At 51.0% G+C, this 17,562-nt stretch overlaps 1 protein-coding gene across 1 annotated transcript in view; it reads right to left on the reverse strand.

Annotated features, from left to right (window-relative positions):
• The window catches only part of LOC107191468 (cytoplasmic polyadenylation element-binding protein 2), a 47,687-nt gene extending 32,599 nt beyond the window's left edge, over positions 1-15,088 (reverse strand). The window contains exons 1-3 of the mRNA XM_015580529.1: positions 13,599-15,088; positions 13,062-13,517; positions 4,552-4,663 (exon numbers count right to left, since the gene is read on the reverse strand). Of these exons, the coding sequence (XP_015436015.1) occupies positions 4,552-4,663; positions 13,062-13,517; positions 13,599-14,222 (1,192 nt within the window). The 5' untranslated portion in view covers positions 14,223-15,088. The remainder of the gene's footprint in view (positions 1-4,551; positions 4,664-13,061; positions 13,518-13,598) is intronic.
• Positions 15,089-17,562: the final 2,474 nt, after the last annotated feature.

Consider the following 17,562-nt stretch of genomic DNA (forward strand, 5'->3'; position numbering starts at 1 on the left):
GCTTCTCACGCCCCTGCGTTATCTTATACCGTGGTGTATTTACTGTTCGTCACGAGGGTGCTGCGCATGCCTTTTCCTTCGGTTGATCGTCAATTTCCTCGCGATCTCGAGACTCTGACCCCAATGAGTTCTCGTGTTATCGCATGACGCGGGGAAAGTATTGTTGTTCTTTGGGCAAATCACGAAATTCTCCAAAGAAGCGATCGCGATACGATACTTTTCCCTTCGAGGGATCGAATGCAAGATACTACCCTACTCGTTGTCGACGAATCAATACGTCGAGATAAAAATCAAGAGAAACCGAGGAACGTCATAAATATAAGGAGACAACGCGATATTGAAAAGGCGACCTTGCCAAGATTCAAGCGCAAGGCCAAGCAGGGAGGGTGTTCCGTGTTTCGGTACGAGACGCATCGTCGAGTGTGCGTCGTTCGTTCGTCTGCCAAACGCTTTCATCCACTCTCGCGCTCTTTCACCCTTTTACCCTTTTTCTTTTTCTTTATTCTTTGACGTAAGCCTTTTGTACCCACCACCCCAGGATATTTGCGGAGCTTTGTTTCGTCGACTGGCTGCGTACCGGGCTTAAACATACGTTGCTAATGACACCAGTCCGAAGATACAAAAGGTAGCCTCCTGGATGCCGACAAATGTTTATTTATACTTTGACCATCGAGTCGAGAAAACAACCGGTGGATCGTTCGAGGTCGGGAATCGTTTCGTTCCATCCGCTCCGCGTCTTTCTGAACAAGTACTTTGGAAAAGCTTATCGACAATTAGAACCACGTGAAATAGTCGTGTCTACTTATGAACGATAACGAATGAAAAGCAGTCTGCTCTCCTGAGCCAGGGTTTAAACACTTTAAACCATCGAAACCCTATAGATATTCCACGTATGTATTCGAACGTGGCAATGTTGCGGGTCACTGCAATGCGGCTGACGGTGGCAGTTGGTCAATAGGCAACCAGCCAATCCCGATCGAATCTAAATAAACCCTTGTGCCATTTCGCACGGTTACCTCCGAATCTGTTATTTTCACGAGGGATCCCTCCCCCGGTCTCGTGTGCCGACCGATTCCACTAAAGATTACGCGATCGACACAGATTTCCACCGATCGATTTACGTTTTATACGTGTATGTACTTTACTTACGAAAAAGCATTCGTGTCCAAGTTTCTCGTCGTAATTTTGCCATCGTTGTTGTTTAATTCTCCGACAAAGGTTACACAGTCTCGGATTCATAACCGCAGTCGTACGTTCAAATTTCGCGCGTGTAAAAGAGATCGCACGCGCAAGAGCTTCCTAACGATCGTAGTTTCTTCGAAAGATGACCCAGAGATGGCAGCATATAACTTTCCTGGTCGACGAATCGTTTCGCAGTGGGAAAAACACGCGTACTTACTCGGTCGGTATTCGCAAGAATGGCGCGCGCTTCTTTACATTTTCTCTTCTCGTAAGCCAACACACGAGAAGGGATCGTAAAATTCAATCGTTCTTTCGATACGATTGCGTTGTTATCGTAGACATTGTTTTCTCGGGGCCGCGGCTTAGTGTTTTTCGATATAGACACGCATACGTTTCACGTTCGTCGTGTCGTATGTAGCACGAACAAAAGCGTTTGCGGCCGCAAATCTTGTCCTCGCGCTTCAAAAATTCGCTAAGACCGATCCAGAGAGATAAAAGGGTTCATCGTTATACCCGATAGTCTCTGGACAGAAGAAAATGCCTTTGCACGCATTTCATTTCGTTGGAATTGTCGTTCTTCCAACGCGCTTGAAATTCTATTCTTAGTCTAATCGCGTCTTATCTCTCTGCTCGCTTAATGTTTGCACCGTTCCTCGTTATCGGGCGTTACCTTTATTTTTCGGAACATTATCTACGATTCACGTTCGTCTACGTTATCATTATCATAGTTTCCCATGAACGCGCGTTCCCAATGAAGTTTTCCGAAGGCAGCACACAAGGATTGGAGGAAATCAGACTCCTTTCGGGGACTGGATCTCGAGTTCGCGTATTTATGCGTTTCTCCTCCCGCCCAGCCCCTCTCTTTATCCATTCAGCCTTTCAATTATGCGTATTACGTACGCGTATGCATATCGCCACGGGAGAGGGTTAGAGGGGGTGGCAATGGAAACGAAACGTGGGGGAGAAAATACGATCGAATGAAACCCTAGATGGCTCGAGAGCGACGGTGAAACCACCCTCTACGAATCCCGGCGGCGTTACTAACCGATTACATGACACGCGTGCTGGTAATATAGGTCAGAGAATGCGATCGCAAAGGCTGCACCGTTCAAGGACGCAGAGTTGGCCGTTACCACAGCCTTCTGTTCGCCGCGAAATATTCAGAGTCCATGCGAATCACAATGTTCGTCATCGTAGCTGACTGTTTGTCCACCCGAAAATCCGCGGTAGATTGGAAACGTTCACGGGCTCCGACCCGAGAAACGTCCAACGAATCGAGGAATGGCTTCGAATCTTCCAATCGTTTTTTTGGCCGCGAAAATGGCGAACGCTCTTCCAGCACAGGAATCTCGAGCCTGCTGCAAAAACGCCCACGATAACGTGGCATCGATATGCTTATTTTTACAAAGATCTTATCGAGCTAAACACGCGAGACCCGCGCAGTCACAATACCAGCGCATGATCGGTCTCGCAATATCGATCGTACGTTTCTAACGGTAGGTACATTGCAAACGATAGATCGTTACGCGGTGAAACGAAGGAAACAACGGCTGTCCTGGGGGAGGAGGAGGAGGAGGAGGGGGGGGGGGAAGTTCGAAGAACGGGGACACGAAGAAGAGGTACACGTACCCCACGGCTTCGTTGTCGCGCTGCCTAACTCCCGGATTTTACGAGACTCGACCTACTAGTGCGGTTTAAAGTGCCACGCCGACACTTCCGAAGATGGCGCGGTGGCGTGTACGCCCACTCGGCGGCTGTGTGAGCCTTACAATGCCTCGAGAGTAGTTTTTGTTCTCGAATAAAGACTTGTTCGCGGTACAATGCCATTCCTATATCGTATCCTCGACCGTACTCTCCTCCCACCCACTCCCTCTTTCAACGGGGAGTTTCTTCGCCAGGGCGTTTATTCCTGGCCGATCAAGATTCATCGGGAAATTTCGATCCAAAAGACGAGCCGCGATCGTGGCGAGACATCGACGGAAATTCAAATCTTTTAACCGTTCACCCGATCTCTGTTATTCTTGGGACGTGATTTCGAGGGGTGGCCGGATTTTTAATTGCGAGAATAAGGGTCTGTGCGCGGCGAGCTAAAAAGAAAAGACGGACAAGGCGGGGACATCCTCCTTGGTCTTTTGGTCGGCCAGTGGTTCCCCTGGCAGAGAAACGATAATTACGCGATACAAAAGAGTCGCCGGTCCGCGGTGGTGTCACCGTCTTCTCCGAGAGCCTCTTTCGCATTCTCCTCGACGACCGCCGACCCAACCTCACGAGATATCCTCTCCGTCCGTTGCAACGGGAGTATCGTCGAATAATAAGTCCCGTCTCGAAAAGATCTAGACCCGATATAATAAACGAGACCGCATTCAGTGGACCGACAAGCCTGGACAGCACCCGCCCCGATGTGCTGCCGCGACGAGAATCCCTAACGAGAACTCATTTATCCTTGTGTTCGTTCCAGACGTTTCGAATGTAAGATCCTCGTGCACGTTTACCACTCGATCCAACCAGTCGTCGAGTTTCAGATCTTTCCGACGAGTTTCTAAATCGAACGAAGGTGCTTCAGGTGTGACGACGCGGCTCGCGCGCAACCCTCTCCAGGCGAAAGGAATAATACTCGTGACGACTCTAGACCGGGAGAATAAGTACCCGTGGAAAGCTCGGTCTCTCGTCGTCGCACGATTTCGATAGGGACAAGCATCAGGAAGAAGAGGCCTAGCGCGCGATACCACCCTTGCCCTTGACGGTAAGCGCGAGAACGCTCGTCTGAGAGTTCCCGGAGCTCGTAGAGACAGGGTAAGTAGACATGAAAAAGAAAGCGTGGGGACACGCAGGGATCGAGAGAGCGAGAGTGTGTGTGCAAGCGAGACACGCAAAGCGTTCGCGAGCTTTCCTTCTTCCATTTCGATTCGCCATCGTCGACGAGGGCTCGCGCGAACCTCACGCACTCGCGTGGAATTTCCAAGGCGCGAGCAGAGCGAGCAGCGAAAGTCGCGCGTCGCGTCGAGGGTGCCGCGACGAGAGCCATGGCACGTCGAGTGGTACGTTGGTTGGCATTCCCTCGGTCTCTCGTTGTTTCGGTTTACCCGCGCTTCATCTATGCGTCGACAAAAACATCCTTTCGGCTCGAGAAGCTATCGCAGGAACCGGAGCGTAGGTACGAGAACGATACGCAGGCTAAACCCCTCTGCTGAATTCTTAACGCATTCCTGAAGCACTCGAACGGATAAACTCGGCCCCCGCGAGAATAGAATTCAAAGGATTCCTCGTATTTCCATTGCGACAGCTTCTGTACGAGACCGTCGTAAAATCCGTTGATAAACCTAAGTCTAAGAATCACCTCTGAAATACACATTCGTCGTTGACACTTACCCTTCACGTGTTCCGGGGTATCTGTGGCACCGGTTCTCATGATATCGCTCAGGTAATGCTCCAGAGTTCTCATGCTGTCCAGCGGGGAGTTTCCATTGGCCGTCATGCGATCCTGCGAAGAAAATATCATAAGATCATGTGCTTTCATGACTGTTCAGCGGAGATCGGGGAAAACGTGGTTGGTCGGTTGAATTCATCGGTGATATTCCCATAGATCGCGAGGCGTCAACGGATTGATGACACCCGCAGCCCTTGCGGCTAGGATTTCAATTTCTCATCGGTCTCATCGTTATCATGAGCGATCGAAACCAACTCGAACGGAGTCTTTCGAGGACGAAGAAGCGGTTCTTCGTGCAATAGAGTAGGTTGACCGTACAGAAATGTCCTATGGGAGACCACCGATCCAGTGAACAATGAACAAGCCGGGGAAAAAACGGCGAGATGTTTAGACGCGATCAACAACAGAGGAGTTAGCTACTGTGAAGTGAAGTAACGACGAGAAGAAGGGGCAGCTTGTAACGAATAGGAGCGAAGGCTGAATGTCGCGCGTCGTTCGATATATTTAACTTTGACATTGTGTAAGCCGATTCAAAAATAATTGAGGACACGGAGGGAGAGAGAGGTGAAGAAAAGCAGAGACAGAGACAGAGAGAGAGAGAGAGAGAGAGAGAGAGAGAGAGAGAGAGAGAGAGATCTGTATCGATCGCGTACACGTTCCAAGGATTTATACATTGAACCCTCCTCTCCGAACGAATACGATCGTTTGTTCTTTTTCATCGTTGCCGTATAAAAAACGATGAAGCAAGGCTGTCATTCGCCCGCGGTCTTTCGCGAAATGCGTATTCGCTACCTTTGTCGCAGTAGGCTTCCTCCGCCGTTTCTAGGGCTTCGACCAAAAAGAAACATCAGACGGAGGGACTGGAGTACAACACGAGTACTACGACGATTCGGCCCGAAATTCGTTCGACATTGTTCGACGATGATCGGTCGAGAAAGCTGACGACCGTTGCAACAAAGATTCGTGTGCTCGTGTGGCTGGCGAATCGCCCGACCATTCGTCGTTCCTTACTACTTGCCGCGGTCTATTACGAGACTGCAACGCCTCGTCGTTCTCGGCGGATCGACGAACGAGTTTACAGGGTATCGTACATCATCGGATATGGTATCGTTGACTACAAAACCCTGTTCGCCTCTTCTTTTGCTTGAAACAAGAAACTGAAGAACAGCGACAGTGATTGTTATACGAGAAACACGAACAGTCACGCGAACAACGATGATATTTACGTGACGTGTCGTCTGCTTGGAAAGGATGACGGGAGACGCGACATCGGGAGGAAGGGGAGACTTAAGGCCAAACCAAAGGACGACGAGCCGCGAAACGAAGAGCACGCGTCCATCCGCCTAGCTCGACGTCGAATAATTCTCTCCTCCCACCTGCACTCCTCGAGCATCACCGGCGGAGGTGTAAAAGGTGGACCCACCCTCGCCATCGTTTCCACGTCCCGTGCGAACACTCGCAAGCCCTATACAACACGCTACCCGCTCTTTTCCACCCTCCTCGGTCACGGGAGATCACGGGGCTGTTCAACCCCCTTCTGCTTCTCCTCGCCCTCCTCCTCTACCGGTGGCCCTCACTCGTGCACAGAGACCACGGTCGTATACACAGGTCCGGAAACTCCCGTGGTGGGGGTGATCCCTTAAAGAAACAAAGTGTACTTTCGAACTTTGCCACGAAGCGAGGGCACTACAGTCTTTTGGATCCAGTCATGGACCTAGGAATGGGACCTTGCACTCCGTCTTCTAATTCTTATGTCCATGGATTCAGTCGCGGTCGTATACATTCCCTGTGGTGCATCAGGGCTCATACGCCTATTCTTGCTTTTAAAACATGATGTACGTACACAGTACACAACGATTAGAGCGCTGTGTGGCTAGCGGAAGATTCATGAAACTTTCGGTCTTTCTTAAGGGAACACCCCCACCACAGGAGTTTCCGGACCTGTGTATACGACCGTGACAGAGAGACCAAAGTGAAACAGCGCGCGTGCGCCCTTCTTGTCGGCTAGCGTGACGCAAGCGTGCAACGCGCGGATACCCCGTTGTGCGAGCGCAACCACCACGGGATACAACGATTTTCCTCCCTCTTTCGGTTGCGTCGCTCCGTTCCCGTCTAGCTGGAGGCACGCTAGAAAATCAATATAGGGAAACCAGGAAGCAGCGGCAGGGCGTCGACAGCAACCTCTGTGCTCACGCTCCATCGTGGAATCGCCACTACTCTAGCTGTTCTAGCCACTGCTCTATCACCTTCCCTTTCTCCACGCCCCTCTCTCGCTCTGTCTCACTTATTCTCCTCGATTCCGTAAGCCCATTCATACACCTTTCTTCTCGTTCTTCTGGTTCTTCTCCCTCGCGCGATCCATTACTATCCCCTCACCCACCCAACCCAATCCCCCTCCTCTGATCGATTCCGGCGGTTTCCGCGATTCGTTTCCCATTCGCCGGATCTCCCTACCTCGCATTTCGCTTCCTCACGGTTGCTCATTAATTTCCAATGGGTAAGCCCCGTAAATTTCGATGCCGAACTGTCTTCATTCTCCACGAATCATCGAGCGAACCATGATCGGAGGTTTTCAAACTAGGAAAATTCGTAACCGTAAGGAAATACGATGCCGTGATACGCGCAGCGTGGTTCGTGGCCATGCAAGAATTCGTCGCGTTCGAGGGCACACGGTGGGGTAAAGAGAGAAAGAGAGAGAGAGAGAGAGCAGCGACGGTGACCCCAGGATTCTGCGCTATACGGCTGCGAAGCATGTGCCCCCCGCACACGGATTGGCCCAGTTCCAAAGTTTCAAGCTCGTAAAAAGCAACGGCATCCTTCGAGCAACCGCATACCGGCGCTGTCGATTCTCTGCCCGCGAATTAGATTACCGGATCGAAGATTCGAATCGCGAGACACGGCACGAATCCGTTCTCTCAAAAGGCGGTCGATGATCCAGTTGTCCGATAGAATGATACATGCACCGTCGAAAGACGCGGGGGGCATTTAATCGTGGGCTGGGCTTTCGCAAACGTCTTGGTCGAAACAAAAAAGGGAGACTAAGGACGACGACGACGACGACGAGAACGAGTCGGGGGGTGACGGAAACGATAGGGGCCGCGCACGATAGAAGTAAAAGACCGTGAAAGGGGTTGTTAGCGAGCGTGTGTCCTCGTAGATGCATTCGGGTGTACATATATCCATCTTCGAGTTCTCCATTTCCGCGCGCATCCAGACGGTCTAGACACGAGCGTTCTTACGCAACGAACAGCCCCCTGTTGTACCGAGCCCGTTTTTCTGCTCCTCGAGTTTGTCTTTCTTTCGCGTGACGCGGCAGACACGTACTACATGGGATACATACATATACGATCCACTGCCGCCACGTAACTCATCCCTCTGTCGAACTGTTTCTCCCCTTTCCTTAGGAACGGAGTGTCATTCTCGAAACGTCCATTGGCTTCCGGACGGAGGGGAAGAGGGGGTGGGCTTAACTAATCGAATCGTGAGGTAGACGTTGCGAAAGGAATCGAGAGAGTAATAATTTGCTGTCGCTTCGAAAGATGGATCCGCTGACGCGACATGAAAATCGGTCTGTCGCGGAATCGAAAGACGAGGAGGGGAAGCGAGGGTGGACGAAAGAGAGAGAGAGAGAGAGAGAGAGAGAGAGGAGGCGCGGTCGAATCGAAACGGACGCGGTTGGTTCGGTTCCGTTGGCGAGGCACACGCGTAACGATGCGTGGCGAGACGAGGCGAGGCAACGCGCGGTGAAGTTGTGGAAATCGAGCGTAGAGACCGGGACAACGTAACCTGAATCTCGAGGCAAGTACGGAAGAAACGATTCCAGTCGGCTACCGCGAACTAGGTCATCGTCGGTGGAAGCGAGACGTTGACGAGAAAGGGAAGAGAAAGGGGAACAACGGTAGAGCGAAACGCAGGGTGTGGAAACGACAGAGGGAGGGTAGCGGAAGGGCTACGAACACGGACTGCTCTGGCTCGTCGTTACCGATTACTCTTCCCCGCGATCGGATTTCAATCATCGTTTGTATTTAATCTTAAAAGGTATGTAACTCTAAGGAAACATCGTTTGACCGAGGATACGTTGTCGGACAAATTAGTGCAGGTTTTCAAAAGATCAATGCTCGACAGTGGTTCCGGCCGATCGATGTTGCGACCGTTACCGACGAAAATACAGTCGATCGAGTTTGTTTCGTTACCAGTTATGTATCACGAAAAGCAGTCATTGCGAATGCGAATGCGAATGCGAATGCGAATGCGAATGCTGATGCAAGGGTTGAACGCAAGGAATAGGACGAGAGAACGACGCGTTCGATAGCGGGTGGCTGCAGACCACGGATGCCGTATTCTCTCCGATCACTGCAACGCTTCAAGAGCAGCGGCGCTCTCCTCGTGAAGAATGAAAACACGTTGTTTTATTACATAAGTCGTTCATCTTGTTAAGAGTTCTAAGCGAATTACGATTAATTCCAGGCCGCCAAGAAAGCCCAAAGAAACCGTGTCGAACGGAAATACAAGAAGAAAGCACGAGGGTGGGTTGCATCGCGTGGAATTCCCTGGATCGCAAGCGGTGAGAGTGGGGCGGTTTTCGAGAATCTTGGGGCAGCGGTGCGCGGAACGGCGACGAGCCCTGGACGAAAAATCTATACCGCGCGAAACCGGACTGACCTATAAACCTCGTGCCGGGGCATCTCCGCACCGGCGCAGTTCCCAATTCAAATAGGAGGGTTCCCGAATTGGGTTAACATCCAGATATTCCGTCGTCCCTCGAATTAGTTGAAAGAGTTGCGTCCGTCGTCTTGTTGTTTCGCACCGACGAAATTCGCGGCGCGCGGCCGCCTTTTTTCTCGTTTAGTGCCTATTTCAAGGACGAATTTACGCAGCGCGACCAGAGCGACGATGGAATTAACGCTTCTGGCTGCGTGTGTCGCGATGCTCTCGCGACACGTAGGTATAGTAGACGGACACGATATTCTGTTCTCGTAAAACCATTAAATTCTAAGGGAAGCCTCGTTTACGGCAGCCGGACCAGTAATTTGACGCTGTTAAATCGAAATGGGTTACCTGTAGAACAATTTTTTTCACCGATACGTCGGATCTAACATATTTTCTGTCTTATTCTTCTAATAATAAAATCATTAAAAAATCACTCGAAGAATGGTATATTTTGCATAAAGTTCCGCAGTCTAGTAATTACTATTAAGTAAGAGGCGGCAGTGAATGTGAATACCGTAAGCAAGAGTTTTAAGCATAAATTCGGAAATGACGTTTGCAGCCTGAGATTCGAGCCACTTCTAAAATGTTAGAGCGTTAGCCCCTTACGGCAACACTAGCACAGGGGTGCGTACAGCCCTTGGTGCGGTTACACGAATAAACGCCTTGCTAACCGCTTAATTTTACGAGAAGAAAAAATCATGTCCGTCGACTATACCAACATACCTCCTATACCTATACCGTTCACGGTCTCGCGGACGTTACCGTTCGATTCTCGATAGAAACGATTATCGCGTCTTTATTAATAACGCCCGCTCCTCGGTATCTGGTACACAACCGTCCCGCCGATTAACCGGCTAATCGACTTTTATCAATTTTCTCGCGTGCCTTCCCTGCCGCCACCACGCGTATCGACACCGCTTTCAAATGCCAGATGCCACTCGTCACCGCCTATATTTCGATATGCTAGATACGCTAGATACGCTAGATACGCTAGATACGCTCGATATATGTACGTATGTGTACTCGTCATCGACTAGCAAAAGCACGAGAGCGACGTTCTCGTAGAAAATCGGTGCATCGCGTGTCGCGCTCGTCTTCGTTTCTCAACGAAACGATCGGCTCGGCGACGACGAACGGAGCGAAACGTATCGCGTCCGTGCACCTTTCCATATCCCCGGTTTGCAACGCTTAAGCGAGCGTAAGGAAAGTCGACGATCGAACGGCAATATCGAGCGACGTTGCGCGCGTCCTATTTCGTCAGATTCGCTCGGTCTGTATTTCGTAACGAAATACTTTGACGACGACAACGAGCAACGTGCAACGACGCCTGGTGCTCGTCAAGGTAACGCAACCACGGGGAATCCTTTGTAATTCGCAGGCCTTGCGGATTTTTTTGGTTCGATCGTTCCACCGTTTTCGCGGATAGAACGTGAATGTTCGATAAGAGGAAAAACGAAGTTCGATCATCGATAGATTCGAAGGTTCCGAGGCACGACGGAAAAATAGGCGTATTCGGGCGTACGTAGACATACACACACACACACACACACACACACACACACACACACACACACACACACACATGCGTGAATAGAGATAGAACACGCGGGTGGTGCTCGTCGTCGATTGGTTTGCTCCGACTGGGCAGCCAGACCGGAGCGGAGTGGAGCGGAGTGGAGCGGAGCGACGCGAAGCGGCGGCCTATGGCACGTGTCCCGATTCGCTTCCAAGGTGAATGACGACCGACCGAGTTATCGGACTCGTAGAGCTCGAGCATTTTTTCGCTTCGTTGGGTGCTTTTCATCGACGCGCGTCGTAAGTACATACATCGACGACACAACGCGCCCCGAATTCCTCCTTTCGATCCGTAAACTACGTTTACTGTTTATTATATCGTAGCTCGTACCTGATTACGCGCGTACTCCACCACTGTGTAAGTAAATCATTCGGAACGAAAAACACTTGCGAATCATCATCGAATCGTAGATTCGCTTGATGTTGCACGTGCGTGTAACGACCTCTAGGAGTGACGTAGAACCGGAAAGGAAATTGTAAAACAGCAAACAAAATATGCGGACGATTGATAAAGTCGTAACACGCCGTCTGCATTGCGGACCGTGCGTGATTATCAAGCAACGAGACCGTGGCACATCTCGCGTTTACCGATTATACCCAGTAGAATTCACCGGGCGCGACTTTGGATATTTCTCGAACGATATCAAAATGATCGATCACCGCGGGTTATCGCGCGCACGTAATCGGGTCCCTTCCTTCTCCGTGGAACAACGCGAGACGCGTAACCTCTTTTCGTTTCGAGGCTCGTCCTCGACCATCGTGCTCGTTTTCAAGTCACTGGATCGTACGTACAAGGTCTGAGAAACGCTACTCGTAATCGATTCGACGACGTTAAGGTTGGCAACGTCGATAAGCGATGGGCAAATTCAACGCCCGTTCAATGTTCATACGCGCGAGTTACCATGCTCGGAAACATTTCTGCGAGTCGGCACATAGGCACGTTGGACGTTGGTAAAATTCACGTGTCACATTCGAGCGAAGAACATCGTCACCTATCGAGCGCATCTGGTATCGCGAATTGGAACAACAAGAGATCATTTTTCATCGGGTTTAGTACAAGTTATAGATGAGAATAGAAGAAATAAAACGATACGGCCGTTAAACGACGGAAAGAAGGTTCGCGAAGGGCGCGAGCGTTCGCGCTAGAAAATCCGCCATTTCTCTCGGACAGTATGCATGCAGGTCTATTTTTGACAAGTGGTTAAAATAGCTGAGCTTAAACTTCTGCTAGACACACTGTTCGAGCGGCCGAGTGCGAAAGGAATTGGGTCAGACATCAACGACTAAATAAGTAGACGGAAAGCCTTTCTTTTCTCGTGGTGAATCGAGCTGCGCTAAAAATTACCGGACGCGCAGTCAGTCCCTCGATCCTGATTTGAAAAGATTGTTTTGCAACTTGCGGTTAGCTCGAGGTCAGATACGTTGGTTCGATTCTCAGGATTTTGCAGGTCGAAACCGCGACCACTACTAAACACACTCTGTAACGAATGAAAAAACATTTTCAAAAGATCGTTCGTACAGACGTACGGTGAACACGCGAAACGAACGGCAAACACCAAAGTATACGTATACTTGTATACCATCGAACGCGTTCGAGCACCCCATCACGGCGGAGATCCTCTCGAATTTCCGGACGTACGACAGACCATTCGAAGACGAGACGACGTCTCGGCGTATAGCGGGCGACCGTCGAAACAGCCGGTTGCGCCGTCTAAATTTAAATTCGAGTCTCGAAGTCGGTTGCATAACCTGGCATCGAGTGCGTGCACGAACGAAACTGCGGAAGTCCGAGCTACCGATGTATATACGTACATACTTTATCGACGGGTTTGTGCACGATCGCAGGAGCGGTGTCGCATCGCGCGTGTACCCTTTGCCTACAGCCTACAACGCGGTAGGTGGTCAACGATCGATAACGGAATGCCAGAGTAAAAGTCGAGGAAACACACGCCTACGTTGCCGCGCTTTCGTGCCGCCGCCGCCGCCGCCGCCGCCGCCGCCGCGACGTCCAAGAAGGAAAACACATTTTTCTATTTGCGGGCCACGATCGATGTCGCGCTCGAACGTCGAGTCAAGATTCGAGTAGACCTAGCGGAATCGAAAACGTAGAGGAAGGATTCCACCACCTGTCAGGATCCAATAATCGAACAGAGAACGAGGAACGTACTTGCTGGAACGGCGGCAACTGCAACAAATCCCTCTCATCCGCAGCGGTAACCTCAAAGGTAGGCGCCGGTTGGGGCGGGTATATGTTGCCCTTGCCGGGATACGAGATGCTCCGTCGAAATTTCACCGGACTGATGCAAGACGGATGAGCAGCAGCGGGTCCCGGATGACCGGGAAACGTCGGGCTCGGTTTTCTACCTTGCAGACCAGCCGCGGCTGCTGCCGCGGCGGCGGCGTGCAACGACGAGTGCAACGGTGGTAGATTCGGTACCGATCTACCGCGACTCCACGGCGAAAGGCCGCTACTCGCGACCGCGGCTGCCTGTGGTCCGGCGCCCCATTGTTGAGGTGCTTGCGGACCACCGGACCAAGCCGCGTAACCCTTTCCCGGAAGGTAAACACCTGGATGCGAAGTAGCCGGTGGCTGTTGTTGTTGTTGTTGTTGTTGTTGTTGTTGGTGCTGTTGTTGTTGTTGTTGTTGCTGCTGCTGCTGTTGTTGTTGTTGTTGTTGTTGTTGTTGTTGCTGTTGTTGCTGTTGTTGTTGTTGTTGCTGTTGTTGCTGTTGTTGCTGTTGTTGTTGTTGCTGTTGTTGCTGTTGAGCAGAGGTTACCTGCAGACCGTGTCTGTTCCCGGGAGCACCGGCGTTTCCGTGCTGTTGAGGAAAATTATGACTAGCGGTAATGGCGCGACGAGCTCCCGTGGACACAGCCGTCGCGGTGCCGGCGAACAGACCGGTCGGTCCGCCGCTCGGGAAATTCTGAAACGCGCCGATGGTTCCATTGACCGGCAACGCGTGCAGACCGGTGTCATCCGGTGCGGACCAGAGACTAGGCACCCTGCTGGGATCGGTGAAGCCCTGAAGAGCCGAGCCTGTGTTGCATGTGATGTCTTTCTCGGTGGAGGAGGGCGTCGTCGGCGTGATTGCGATACTCTCGACCTCGACCGAGTCTTTCGACTTCTCCTGTCCGACCACGGTATCCAAGCCGGTGCTCGGCGATAACGGCGCGGTCTTACCGGTAGCCTGTTTCTCGATCAACAGATCGTCCTGCATCGTCGAGGTCGTCACGGTTACGGCGTTGTTCGCGCTGATACCACCGATCGACGATTTCGTCGTGGCGGACAAAGAGTTCGAGAAGAGACTCGTCGCGCTAAAGTCCCCCATAAATTCACGGGGCGGGAGGGGGATGTTCTTCGTCTGTCCGTTCGTTCCCAGAAGTCGGTCCTCGCCGTTCTCGAACGCCAACGGGCTCGTTCTTGCCGGCACGAACGTTGTCGACCAACCGACCGGAGCTCGCGAGACACCTATCGATCCACACCGTACGCGTAAAAACACCTACGACGAATACAGGAAGCTGTGCAGACCACACCGGCCTACTTGGATCCTCTTCCTTCTCTTCGTAGATTATCTCTCGATATCGCTTTTCCCCCTTCGATGGTTTTCTCGACACCTTTCGGATAGCAATACACTTTTCTCTCTTCTTCTCTCCCCCTCTCTCTCTCTCTCTGTTTCTCTCTCGGCCTAAATCGACCACGAGATTCCCTACTATTTTATCCTCCAAGCGGTTCGTCCACCTTCGAATCGATTAAATTACACTAACGACGCGTCTCCCCCGGATAATTCGGCAATGACTTTGCTTCCGTGGCATTCTCTTCGTTATCGAGCAATCGGTCGCTCGACGACACGACGTTTATTCTCGGTACGTCGATTCCTTCGGCGATCTCGTCCTCTCACTTCTCCTCGATGAACATAACTTTTTTTCTCTGCTCCTCGACAAACACCAACTACGTACTCGCTTCGAACACCTCTACGGCTCGGACGTTTTTTTTCCTTCTCGTACCCGGCACTATAGTTGTATCACTGAACACAGAGCAGCCCCGGTGAGAGCGACCCGTGACCCGCTCGAGACCGTTTCACGAATCGACGACGATCGGTCATTCGATCGCCGCGAAACCTAGGAAACGCGTCGATACCCGCGCACACGACACGAATCACCGTACGCACTCTGTTGTGCGCGGACAACCCGCGCGAATATCGCCAATCCCGATGAAACTTCCGTGTGGATTCGTTCGAACCGTTTTCTTTTCGAAGCACTATCTATTATTTCCCCCTTGTCCGTGAGATTCGACGTCCCCGTGACCGGTTGGAAATTTTCAAGCAAACTCGCGACACCACCGTCTCCACCTCCGTGTCTCTCGTGTTCCTCGTCCGATCTAACTCCGCGTCTTATCGGTAACTCGCATATTTTACGCACTAGTTACGTCGATGGTGCTGGTTTCCGCGGCACCGCTCGCTCGGTATACGTTCGCGTGCCACGACGGCTCTCGAAACGGTAAAGCGTTGGTGGTATAATAACTGGCGGATTCGCGAGCAACGTGTGTGTCCCAAGCAAGTAATAGTTTCCCGTGCTCGTTCGGCCGTACCAGTGTAGCGGCACCAGTAGATTCGACTAGTCCGCGATCAGACGTTTGTCTTCCGCGGCTGGAAGACCGCGGTCGCTGCACTGGCTGCGCTCGACGGGGCTCCCGATCGGAGGCCAGAACAGCCCGATTCGACGACGCGGCTTCGTGGCACTGCGTCGAGCAGCGTAATGCGATTCGTGCGTCGTGCCGACTTTTGGAACACTGTGGCCGTGCCGCGGCCCACACCATACCAGCCGTAGTTCTCTCCGCGTAGCCGTGCGCTCGCTCGGCGATCTTCGGCCCGCCGCTTCGTCCTCGTCCTCGTCCTCGTCGACGTTGTCGTCGCTACGTCGCTGTTGCGTCGTCGCGCAGCGACGTCGGTCACGCACGCGCATTCTTCTTCGAGCCGCCGCCGTCGCCGTCCCCGTCGTCGTCGCTGTCGCCGCCTTCGCCATCGTCACCACCGTCACCGATAACCACCGAAAACCACTGCGGCCTACGACGTCGCGCTGCGACCGACGTCTCTCCCTCCTTGTCACCCCGTTATAACAACCTGTTATCGTTCCTTTGAATTTTCCAATTCTACTTGAATTACCCGAAACCGCTTGGTGAACTCGTACACCGATGAAAATCCTAAGTAAGTAGCTGTAATTACGAAACAACGCTAAACTCTCTGGCTCGTTGGAAAATCGCCGATGAATTTTCGTACCGGTTTCCTTTACTGGACACGTCCAACAACGTAATCTAATTGCATCTTTTCTAAAGCGCGATATGTTATGTCGAGAAAACTGCGTATGCAATAGCGTTTCCACGTTACGCGTTCGATCCGCGTTATCGGGATCAAATCAGACCCTAGATCATTCGAACTTTACCACCATCTACCAATGCTGAGCAGAAACGAGCGATGCCCCTGACAAGATGCAACCCTTGTATGTCATATGTCTGCACGAACGCGGCAACAACCGTTAGGCGTCGCGAAAACAGGCCGAAAAATTAACAGTGGCGCCATCCGTGGCAAACACCGTTAACCGGTAGTCAATTTATTACGTAGTTGTTGCACTAGACGGCGCCACCGTCGTCGGGCCACATACGTAAGTACGAAAATACGAATAGATACCTGTGAATAATTACCCCCTGAAAAGTAACGCAGTTTTGAAACTTGATCCCACAGCGATCCCTGAAACAGAAACTCAAAGGATTGCGATAAAACAAGTTTATCGACACGTCAACTTGGATAATTTCAAGTTTCATCCCACGACGAACCATGAAACACAAAATTAAACGATTAAGAACTTAATGTAACATCACTCTGTGCAGCTGTTTCAGCTGCTATGTGGTTCCGACAATGGTTCCAGCAATCTTTCGGGCGTATCATGAATCGTAACACTGAAACAAACCCGATCATTCCACGTCGCAACACTAATTCAACAAAACAAATGGACTATTTGAACCAATCAATATTGTAATTCTAATTCGATAGGATAATTTCAAAATAATCGAATTCGAGACAAAAGTCTATAATAAATCAAACCAACCTCGATTCATTTATAGCGCAACACTAATACAGCAAAGGAAAAATATAATCAATCGCGGTCAGTCATTATCGCAACATTATCTGGAAATATAAAAACTATATTTCAAAGTAACACTAATTTCTATCGCGATTTACCCAATAATGCTGATCTTGTTTGGCCGATATGCTGGCCAAAATACAAACTACTACTACTACTACTACAAGCGAGTACAGTGACAAAGTAGTAACGGAATGACTCCCCATCCGAAAGATAATGCTGATCTTGTTTGGCCGATATGCTGGCCAAAATACAAACTACTACTACTACTACAAGCGAGTACAGTGACAAAGTAGTAACGGAATGACTCCCCATCCGAAGATGCAGAGCCATTAGTAGTTGCCCTCTTCAATGACATTATTTTTGTCGGGCCTCTTCGGCATATAGCCTCTTCTTTTCTTCGACGGTCCGCCCACCTGAAACCCTGATACAGGTCGTACGTTTCGACGATCCTATCTGCCCGACCGCGATCGCGACGACGACCCCTTTGGAGTTCGCCAAATTTGAAGAATCGATGTCGAAACTGGAAGC

Source organism: Dufourea novaeangliae, unplaced genomic scaffold (genome assembly GCF_001272555.1).
Source record: "Dufourea novaeangliae isolate 0120121106 unplaced genomic scaffold, ASM127255v1 scaffold267, whole genome shotgun sequence".
NCBI lineage: Eukaryota > Metazoa > Arthropoda > Insecta > Hymenoptera > Halictidae > Dufourea > Dufourea novaeangliae.